Raw genomic sequence first — 12,035 nt, 5'->3', positions numbered from 1 at the left:
AGTACTGCAGGCCATGTCACCAGCCAGAGTGAGTCCTCTTCTATACGGGATTCATCCGAGGAATCCTGCAGCGGTACGCCTACTACTGCCACTGCTGCTGTTAGTCGGTCATCTTCCCAGATGGGAAGTCGTAAGACCGCTACGTCTTTCACAAAACAATTGACCGTCCAACAGTCGTTTGCCATGACCACAAAATCCGATAGTAGTCACCCTATTGCAAAGCGTATAACTGCGGCTGTAACTGCTATGTTGGTGTTAGACGTGCGCCCGGTGTCCGCCATCAGTGGAGTGGGATTTAGAGGGTTGATGGAGGTATTGTGGCCCCGGTACCAAATTGGGTACCGGGGCCACTCCACTATGCAGTCCAGATAGAGGCGTATCAGATATTAAACAACGTTGACTGTTGCTGCCAAATCATAAATTAATGAAAATGACCAGTCATCGTCAAAAACAAGAGGTATTGACATGCTCGAACTACACCCTGTATATGCTGCAGAGGATGTAGGAGCAGGCAGCTGTGCAGTGGAATTCAGACCATTTGAAGGCGGAGGTATTGTGTACCGGGACCACTGCACTATGCAGTCCAGAAAGCTACCTCGGTGAAACGTTTTGGACTAAAAACAATATTGTGAGGTGTGAGGTGTTCAGAATAGACTGGGAATTAGTGGAAATGATTGTTATTGAATGTTATTGAGGTTAATAATAGCGTAGGAGTGAAAATAAACCCAAAAACTTGATTTTAACACTTTTTATGTTTTTTTCAAAATAAATCCGAATCCAAAACCTTAAATCCGAACCAAAACCTTTCGTCAGGTGTTTTGCGAAACAAATCCGAACCCAAAATCTCAAGCAAATCTGAATCCAAAACACAAAACACGAGACACCAAAAGTGGCCGGTGCACATCCCTAATTGGTTCTGATCCTTGGTTCTTCGGTTCTGACTCAGCTTGCTTCCTTCTACTCTCCTGTGTTACGAATAGGTACCTTGTTGCTCGGCTGGTTTGATTATTTGGCTTGACCTGACTACTCTCTGGATCTAGACTGTCTGACTATGCCTATCTACTACCTTCGCTACACTGGTGACTGTCTTGGAGAACCGCGACCTGCGTACCCTCAGCAGCTATGCCCAAACTCCCTTGCAGGGGTCCTTGGTGAATACCAGGGGTACGTTAGACGCCACGCCTCCCTGTTCAGTTCCGCTAATATCGGATAGCGACCATCTCTGCTATTCCGTGACACAAATGAGGTATTGACATTTATTTCTTTTGGCAGTACTGTCAACAAACACAGATAGTAATCAAGAGTAATTCAGAAATATGGTTCTTTGAGCTGAAAAGTTCCAGAGACATTATAATGTACAATTTATATATATATATCAGATCAAAGTAGTATTCTATCTCTGACGATAACCAGAGAGTTTTATAATCCTACTCCACTCTTACAGATCTTACCGTAATTTGAGAATATTGTATGATAAATTCTGGGGATAGGATGGTAGGTTCAAGAAAATATTCTCCCTTTCTTTTAAAGGGGTTCAAAAATTAATTTTGCTAGCTCACTTCTCTTCCCTATAATAACATGTTGATAAGGTTTCTCCCCTGAATTCCACACATTTGATGTATTTAACAGCACTCCAAAATGTAAATGTACCTGGGCCTCTGACAGTCAGCTTTGGTGTTATTTGGAAAGCTTAAACCACTTTGAGCTTAAACCTCAGATGTACAGCATTTTATGGTCAGATAATTATAGAAAGTTACCGTCTATTGTCATATTGGTGATTTCACTCAAGACTTGAGAAGAAAAAATTAGTCAAAATCAATATTGTTCTGTAGGACGACACAGCTAATCCTCGTTTTCAATATTTTCATTCTTTCCAACATAAGCTTGTTTGTATAAACATGTGATGGGGTATTGTGGGCCACCAGCATTACATTACATGGATAATAATTAAAAGTTTATAATTAATTTAGAATTGTAATGGGTTAACCTTCATTTGTTTTACCTGATCCACTGCATCAGCCTTTTACTTTTTACAACCACCAAATTGAGTTCACTGGTGAAAACGCAGATTTTCATATCTTCCATTACCCCACTTTTGGACTTTAATCCTCCTGTCCCTTCATTCCTCCAAAGTGTCCTTATTTTGGGACTGCTGTATACCTTTTTTATGGATAAAACTAATCTGTAATTCTTATTGCTTTCTGGTGCTTATAACTGTGTGTTTTAAATTTTAGCATGTGCTTATATAAAGTTTTTAATGATCAGCATTTGGAAGCGTGCATGTTCTAAAATGTAATCATTTAACTTTATACATGAAGTTCAATGAATACAGCAAGCAGTGCAATAGGATTGTGAGCTCTAATTGGATGGCAAAACAGCCAGTTACTTGCTGTATTAATTCAAAGTTCTCCAGGGTGGCTTACCAGCAGAGGCAAGGTGAGTACAGCAGGAACTATGGGGGTTTCTGGGGAAGGGTGGCTATTTTATTTTAAAAACAAACACTTTAGTGGAGTTCTTCTTAAGTGGTACGGTATGGCACTTTCCCTTTCTTGCATGGGAGCATACAAGAGCTTTTAAGCTTTTTCCACAGAATAACAAACACATGAAAATGTAAATTTAGTCATATACATATACATATAAATAAGTCACATAAGAGTCATTGGTGCTGTTCCCATCACACAGTGGTAAAATATTATTAACGCAGAATGCCCTATTTCTCATGAATGAACATGAGCTACCAGTACGATAGATTGTATTAGTAATATCACAACACATGAATATCTCATGGAAGGTATGTTAGTCTTCATGCATTTCTCCCCATTGTCCCCAGTGTATGTGTGTGTGAATGAGGGTGCTGCTATATTAAAGCAGCATTATCTGACTGGTTGTAACTTCGAAAACAGCTAATTTTACTACTATGCAGGGAGTGAATATGAGCAAGAAAAATTATGTTTGCATTTTGAAATGATTCTTTATTGTCACTGGGTCATATTTATTTGCATCTATGTATATTTATTTGCAGGCACTGGGCACAGTTCTTTAATGGTACTTAGTCATTTTTCTTTCTTGGCACTCCAGTTCTTAATTGGGGATGTAGTCAGAATGTGGACAATGAAAATGCTGACATTCAGAATGTTGACACCATGTTGACAGTAAGAAGGTCAATATAGTTTAAAAGTTGACAGTCAGAATGCAAACATGTTCATTAGGCTGACAGGGTTAAAATGTCAACATTGCGAATGTGAACACGTTGCATATTAGACAGTAATAATGTTGACATAAAGGGTTAGATATCAACCGGTAATACCGCCTGCACATTATTCTGTAGTGGAATATGTATGTATACTGGCACTGGGGCACATTTGTTGACTGACACTAGTGAACACAGTAAATTGACTGTGGGGCACACTGTCTGCTGCAATAGGGCATGTTATTTACTGGCATGGGAACTGCATTGCAAAGTGTATGTTATAGGACTATATTGTATAATGGACATTATAAAAGTATTACTGATTATTGTATTATCCCCTGACTAGAATCCAAACACATACAACTATTTATATTTAAATAATTTATTGGTATAACTTAAAACATATCTTAATTAATAAGCACACAGGATCCAACCCTACCAACCCTACATACCTTGACTGCAGCTTTTTCCAGTAAATCCAGGGAAACATTTGCATTTGTTTGCTCCAACACATTCACCATGCTTACATCCCTCCTCACATACAGCTAAGAAATGAGACAAAATCTATGAATTAATAATAATAATCAACATGATTCGACTGATTCCTTGTGCATCTTAAATTAGGAATTGAAGCATTAGTCTAGTTTCTCGAGACTGAAATAGTAAAATAAAAAGAAAGCAAAATAAATCATCCATGACAATTAAATACTTTACTAAAGAAAATACTATCAAGTATATTTGTGCTACAAGTAAAAACAGCCAGTGTTTTCATTTTGTGCAAAATAATAAGCTATTTTGCATTGTAAAATGGTTTGTCCAGGAGCAAATGACTCAGGCCCAACATTTCACCTTCCAATGGAACATAATGTATAAATGGTAATTTAATTTTCAATAATTATAATTTATTTTGATTTAATTGAAAACATTTTACTAAAACTAAGATAACCGATTTCAAACATACAATCATGGTGATGAAAAGGTAATAATAGTACCTGGAGAGGTGCTTTGGATGTTTAAAAGTATACCTGATGTCATGAGCTAGTATAATGCTCAATTTAATAAAAAGTTATACTTCACCACTATGCTCCATCTATCAGATGGTCAAATACATATCTAAGTGAGGAGACGACAATCAACTCATTTGTTAAAGGCTCCCAAATTCCCCACAATGCCTCAAAATCTTGCATCTTATACTCTACAATACAGACTAGTTTTTCATTGACCATGTCATTAATTTTAAATATTGTCTGATCAACCAGGAGAATTGCTTTATGCCAATTAATCATGATATTGGCAGAAATAAGATATAAGTATTATAATTCCAATAAGGCCTTAGTTGGGTCAAATGAGCCAGAAAGTAAGGACATCAGGACATTTCAGCTTCCTCTGAAGCTATTGGGGAGCTGAAACAGAAATGTAACCTTACCCTATCTGGTTACCACCCAGGAAACATGAGTAGAACATATTTGTGTCAAATATGTGAAGTCTAGCAGGTGTTATCTCATTGTAGTCTTATACAACGTTTTCTTGACGATACTTTCTTATTATTTAATCTTTTAAAATGTTGCCAATAAATCTTTTACTACAGAAATAATCCATAATCTGATAAAAAAAAAGTCACCTTTAACACAACAACACATATACTATGATAACCAATAAACTGCCTAGCTTGCCCAGCTTAGCATTTTGCTACTGTTTTTAAATAATGGAACCATTTTTCTCATTGACCATTTTCCTTTAATACATGGATTTATAACGCATTACCACTATCACATACTGGCCAGTTATTAAGATGTGAACGGCCTGTAAAAGGAATGGCTATACACAGCTTACCTTCACAATGTCCTTTACTATTTTGCTTCCACCCATAGCAGCACTCAAATTTGGTTCCATATCGACATAAACCAGGTGTGTTTGGAGATAATATGAGCTGTCTATGTCTTCTAGAGCTACAATCAAAGCATATTAATTGATATTAGAATAATTCAGTTCAAGCAATATCATTGGCTGTATATTTTGAAATGATCTGGTGCAGTCTGCAAGTTGTATTTTTAAGGAGCAGCTAGCCAGAAATGTATTTTATTTGTAGTAACAAAAGTGATCCAATTGTTGTCTGTAGCATAACATTTTGGAGGTTGAGAGTAGTTTTATATGTGTACGCGTACTTGGCTACTCTCACCGGAATGTCTGGGACACTCCCAAATATAGGCTATCCCCTCGAATCTTGCTTCTCTTTCTTGACGACGAGAGTCATGATCTGCATTGAAGCGATTTGTGTAATTGTGCAGTTGGGGATGGGCCTGATATGAATTGCATCATCACGACCTTGCCTTCCCCTCCTCCCCCACTACACAATGACACAAACTGCATCATTGTTATCCCATTGCGTAGCCATGCTATCCAATAGAAGGATAATAAGAAAGACATTTAAACATTGTAGGACTTAGTATGAATTGGAGAATGAGAGGCAAGGAACAAAGGCAAATAAACAGGAAGAAGTGAGAAATAAAAGCACCAAGGTATTTTGTCTAGGGTTGTAAGATGGTGAATGCAGATTCTAGTATATGAACAAGATCTGAGGACCACATGCAACAATCTCCAGTACATCTAGCAATCCTGAGCTATTTATCTGATTGATACAGTTTAAAGACACTTTGTTTATAGGCAAGTACACATACTGTACACATATTAAGTAAATAAAACAGACACAATTTGGCGCTTTACTCAATAATCCGGTTAAAGGTCTATCAGAATTATTATGCAGAAAATAGACTCCACATGTACGGGCGGCTGCCTCACTCTCAAAAGCCAGGTGGTAAGTACACTACACTGCACAATCCTTTTAAGGCTTTCTATTTGGAAAAAGCTACAACTTGAATTTTCATGAAGAAATGGTGCATTATTAGAAAAAAATTGAGAGGGTGCCAATATTTGTGGTCACATGGTGAAAATTACCAGGGGGACACCAATGATGATCCAGCAAGTTTGAAAGCTACAGATAAGCCTGTTTTATTATATTTTTGGTACGCATAAACACAAGTGGAGTATGCAGTGTGGTGGTGGGATCCACATTGGTTACACTATACTACATTATTGTGCATTTTTCTTCTTTTTCCATGAGATGACAACATATATATAGGAATGCATCAGACTGGACCTGCAAGATAGATCTGCTGATATGTACTTACACCTTTATCCATCTGGTACATATATATAACTTTAACTTGGTGGAGCAAATGTGTTGTTAACCATGCTACACTATCAGGTGCCTATTTCTTCTCCATCTTTTAATTTCTCCCTTTCCTGATATAGACAGGGCCATCTTTTCCATTGGGCACGATGGGCAGGTGCCCGGGAGCCCCACGGGCAAGGGGGCCCCATATGCAGGGCTCTTAATTAGAATAAATAACCCTGCAAAAGAAAAAAACCTGCAAAAAAAACCTTCAAGGGTCACTGAGCAAGTACATCTATCTATCTCTATCTCTATATATCTATATCTATATCTGTATCTCTATACATCTATATCTATATATATATCTATATATATATGTAGGGGCCCCGGTACACTGCTTTGCCCGGGGGCCCATAATGTTGTTAAGATGGCCCTGGATACAGAGCAAGGATTCTGAAAATTGCATTGGGCGCACAGTTACAAAAACTTCCAGCAAGATATGGTTGAGCACTAATCATTTTCCCTAAGTTCTAGAACTACAATCAGGGCTAGGATTGAGGAAGGTTATTTAACTTGACAGCTGTCAAGGAGATAATTACTAGTAGTTAACTACAGTAGCGACTACTATCTAGTCAGGGAGCTAAGGACGCCCATGGGGAATTTGTGCAAACCCCTTTCTCTACATTATGATGACTTCTTGCTCCTTACACCTGGCTCTTTATAATGATGACTTCTGGCTCCTGACCCTTGGCTTTGTTTTACGGTGACGTCTGGATGTTCATTACGATGACTTCTGATTTCTGATACCTTGCTCTACATTATGATGACATCTGGCTCCTGTTCCCTAGCTCTGCATTACAGTGACTTCTGGCTTCTGACCTCTCGCTCCTGATCTCTGGCTCTGCATCTCCGTTGATACTGCCTCCTGACTCTGCCTTCTGGATTATGGTAATTTCTGGCTACTTGGCTTGGTTTTTGGACACCTCCTCCTTCTGCAGCACGATACTCTCAGGTAGCTATACTACAGTTACATACTGAGTACATACTCCTGGTTTAGAATTTCTTCCATTTACACTGAGGGTCTCTGGACCTGTCTGAGTAGTGCTGCTGTTCTTTCTGAGTGCTCAACTGTTTGTGCTTTTTGGACTGTGTAACAGTCAGCCTCTCTGCCTACCTGTCTCAAGTGATGACCATTTATACCTGTAACACCAACTAGAGGCGTTTTAAGGAACCACGCACCCCAGGGACATAGGCTGTTTGCTGTGCTGACAACACTCCCCAGCATGCTAGTGTGAGAAGGAGGGGCTGTCAAAACGGGAGAAAAAGAAAAGGAGAAAGTATGAGATACAGAGAAGACAGTGAGAGCAGAGATGTGATGTGAAAAACTGGGGACCTTGGAGTGCGAGTGTGATGGCTTTGCAAGGGCAAGTAAAGTGTTCCCTGAATAGGAGAAGAGTCCCCAGAGCAGAGACCCCTGGAGAGAAGGGGGATTGCTGCAAGTGGCAGCATGGATACATTAAGGGATGTGAGAGCAAAGACACCTGGAGAGAGGGTTGGACAAAGAGAGGTAGTTGTCTAGTTGTGGGAAACCCAGAGAGAGGCAGAGAGAACACTAGAGAAGAGTGTTATAGCCCAAGGGATTTAACCCCTGATTGCAAAGCCGAGAGCTACACAGAGAAAGGGTCAGCGCTACAAGTGTAATTCCTGCATGTGTATACTGGGGACAGACAGAGGCTGAACTGTGAGTTGCTGTGGTACTACTGTGACCAGGAGAACCTGACATGTACTGTGATAACACCTGCAGTGTTAGATGTGTGCAGGAGGAGTAAGGAGATGTGTTTTTAACCATATTCATACTGCTCATTAAGAACTGTGCTGGAGAGAGTAAGGAGCTTTCTATATAGTTATGCATTGCTGCATCCATTATGATTGTCCTGCTGGGGGAAGAGGAGTGTAAATAAAGAGTTCAGTTTGTGATAGAGATATTCTGACTTTTATTGCACTGCACCACAAAGTGACATCACCTGTGTCCCACTACTAACAAAGAAACACCTGCATGTGCAGAGACCCCCTGGTCATTTTACTGCCATGCCCATCAGAAGCCAGGGCTTGAGAAGGGGGTGCACAGTGTAATCTATGCACCCCACACTACACACAGTGACAAGGGGTTACATACCAATACTGAATCAGTATCTACATTACTATTGTGTCAGGGAAACTTATGCATTACCAGTGACTGTCTTTTTTCTGCTACACAGTGTATTTCCATATTTGTCTGCATAATCCTGGATATTGTTCAGCATTGTGTTACTATTGTGCTTCAGAATTGTCCTGCATATCATTACAGCCAGTGCACTGTCGTCATTTTCTGTCTGCTGCATTTTCTCAATAAACCACCTTTAACCGCAACACAATCTCATCCTTCCTGTGTTAGGAACCCCTCCAGCCGGCACAACACAACCCGGAGTCTACTCTGCCAGTCAGGTGTTCACTGGAGCCCCTGATGGTGGGGACAGACTGGGCTGCAGACTGACGGAGGGTCGTGAAGTGTGTACCGGCTGGGGAGAAATCTAGGCAAGCGGAGTAAAAGTCCAAGCAGAGGTCAAGGGCCGGCAGCAGGTAGAAATTTCAATAAACAAGCCAAGGTCAAGGGTCACGAGCAGACAGGGAGGTCGGTAAACAAGCCAGAGGTCAGGGTCACGAGAAACACAGGCAGGGTCCAAATCCAGGCAAGGGGTCATACACAGGGAAGCAGTCCAACAGGTTTTCACCAATACAAGGCAGGAGCAGATTAAGCTGACAGGTAACTGGACGCTATAACCGGCAGGGAGGCTAAGCCCTCCCTGCCTTATATACAGACTTTGGCCAATCAGGGCTTAGCCCTGAAATGCATCCCAGGTGTGCTACCAATAATAATTAGCCCGCAGGCTATCCTAGCGCATGTGCCCGGCTGCCTCACTTGCCGGGGCGCACCGCTTGCTACACTCGGCGTCCGGTCGGGCCCGAGAAACCGGAAGTGACGCCCCGGTCATCATGGAGATGGCCGGGACGTTCACGGGCACCGCCGCGGCTCCTGACATCCTGCCAGTGTATTCCTAACACCTCTCATCTGGTAGCATTTTAACTTATGTAGGCAGGGATCAGAGACATGTGAATTTGGTGATGGAGCAGAGTTACAGAATGATTTGGAGGATGGGGATTTGTTCTTTGCTGTTAGACCCATTCATTTTTAGCCACTGCCCAGTTAGCTATATTAACTCTCTTGATATGCACTGAATCAAGGTTTGCAATCTGAAAGCGGTTCCTAGAGCTAAATCACTAAAGCCAGTGCTATTAAGTAACATACTTAAACATTGACATCTATTAAGGTCAGCAACAGAGTTAGGCAGTGTACTATATAATGTATTATATGTACTAAGTACTAAGACTACAGAAAGTGATGCAAATTTTTTTGGGTGCAATGCAATTTGTCCTGAAGACCCTGGGGAGTCTTTCTCCAGCCATAACTCAGGAAACAATCTCAAAACCTGGGACTGTCCTTCTACATCAAGGACAGTTGACAACTAGAAGCAACTGCTGGAAGGGCTTTAGAACCATTTGACAAAACTAACATATGTCAAAACATAACTTTTTCCTAGAAATTTAAGAGGCCCCAGTGCTTCTCATACAGATGCTGGATCAGGAGACAAAAAGTCTGATAAACCAGCTGTTACTTACTTTGCACTAAAATACTACAGCATGCAATTGATCGTTATCTGTCTATATGGCTCACCTAAAGGTAAACGCTAGAGGGAAAACACACCAACAAAGCATGTTTACGTGCATATGTTAAGTCAGATGTATCTCAAGATATGACAAGCCAAAAAACAGCAGCATTTGCACCAGGCATATGTCAGCATACAGGCATGCATATTTACACACCACAATAGAAAGACAAAGCGTAGAGACTTTGCAGTGTTAGTAGTAAATGCTTAAGTCGCATTACCCTATTTGTACACAATATAACAATGTAACGAAATTTCATAAACACAAAAGAGACCCAAAGTACAAATTTCATTCTAGTAAATAAAATACAAATTAAGTAAAATTACATGATATATGTTGTTTTCCCCTAAAATCAAATGGGAATCTTCTTTACTGCAGTAGTCCAAATGGAAGTGTCAATTAAGCGAATAGACAGTTGTGACTTGATATAATCTAGTCGCAACGCTAACGATTTATTATTCTATCAGCTGGAGGGTCCATAAAATGTGGCTAGATAGTGCTGCTAATAGTCAACATCATCATTACATATTGTTGTACCCACCCTCTAGCACAGTGGTCAGGGAACAGGGGTAAAGTACCCCAAATGGGGTAAAAATTTAATTCCTGGGGGTAATGCTGCCGATTCACATGCTGTCAGTCGGATTGTAGACCCCTTTAAATGTGAAATTGCTGTTGTACCAGAAGAGCCTCAAGGGTTGGCAGAGGCTCTTCTTGAGCCTCGATGCAATAATGAAGCACGTATTGCATTTGAAAACAAAGCCGATCTGTCATATTTTTGGATGTCAACAGCTGCAAAGGCATCAAAATTGCACATGAGGAGGCATACAAAAAATTGCTGCCTTTTGCAACAACCTACCTTTGCGAACAAGGATTTTACACTCTAACGAACATAAAAACAGCGGAGAAATCAATTGGACGCTGAAGACTGTATCCAAATTGCTCTGACATCAAAATGTCCCAATATTGATGCTCTCGTATCAAAAATGAAGCAACATCATTTCTCCAAAACCTGAAGTTTTGAAGTTGAAGCTTTCAAACAAATTTTAAATAGATTCAATAAAAATTTTAATTCCAATAATTAATAATATATGATTTCCTTCCTTTCAAATCAAGGGGGTAACGTCGGCGTATCTAAATATATTTTGGGGTAAAAGGTAAAAAAGTTCCCTGACCCCTGCTCTAGCACCTGCAGGAGCTATACCTCCCAAAATCTGCAGATGTGACCATGTGAAATGGTGTAAATGAACATGCGCTTACTGTACTCTGCATATACCTGCCGCCTCTGCCCACTCCCGTTCCACATCTCCAGACATAAAAGAGATGCAAGTCGACCATATGAAAAACTGTATGGACATGGACATGTATGGAAATGCACATCTTACACAAAACATCTAGTTTAATTTTCTTCCATGATTTGTATAGATTTTTATTTACATTCAGAAAAAAACATGTTTAATCATATTTTTTTATACTATATCCATCTTAATGACTTAATAAATAGACCCATTAACACATATTTGCGAAGAGGTGTAATTACTGGGTATTGATACACAATATATTACATATGTTACATTTGTAACATGTACTCTACCCAAGCAAATTTTATATTGGTGTTTGTTTTTTGTTCTGTTTTTTAAAATAGGAAGGGTTTTCTTTTGGTAGCATATTGGAACAAATACATTTTTATTTTTAATGCAATGTACACTTAAGCATATTCAACAATACATAAATAAAACACTTTTACATGATTCTCATATAGGTTACTTTCAAACAATTTTTGCAACCAAATCCATTTATCCCAAACTAAAATGAACCAGTTTTTTTTTTAAACGTTTCAGTACCATTGCACAGGCATCCTATCACTACGGATTGAATGAATGATGTCACAGAAAACACCCTTTTGCATTA

At 39.7% G+C, this 12,035-nt stretch overlaps 1 protein-coding gene across 1 annotated transcript in view; it reads right to left on the bottom strand.

Annotated features, from left to right (window-relative positions):
• EGFL6 (EGF like domain multiple 6) overlaps positions 1–12,035 on the bottom strand; it is a 107,500-nt gene that overhangs the window by 76,621 nt on the left and 18,844 nt on the right. The window contains exons 2-3 of the mRNA XM_075194823.1: positions 5,024–5,139; positions 3,643–3,735 (exon numbers count right to left, since the gene is read on the bottom strand). Of these exons, the coding sequence (XP_075050924.1) occupies positions 3,643–3,735; positions 5,024–5,139 (209 nt within the window). The remainder of the gene's footprint in view (positions 1–3,642; positions 3,736–5,023; positions 5,140–12,035) is intronic.

The sequence above is a fragment of the Mixophyes fleayi genome, chromosome 2 (genome assembly GCF_038048845.1).
Source record: "Mixophyes fleayi isolate aMixFle1 chromosome 2, aMixFle1.hap1, whole genome shotgun sequence".
Taxonomy (NCBI): Eukaryota; Metazoa; Chordata; class Amphibia; order Anura; family Limnodynastidae; genus Mixophyes; species Mixophyes fleayi.
Note: the sequence above shows the minus strand (reverse complement) of the source record. Positions and strands in the feature narration are given on the sequence as shown.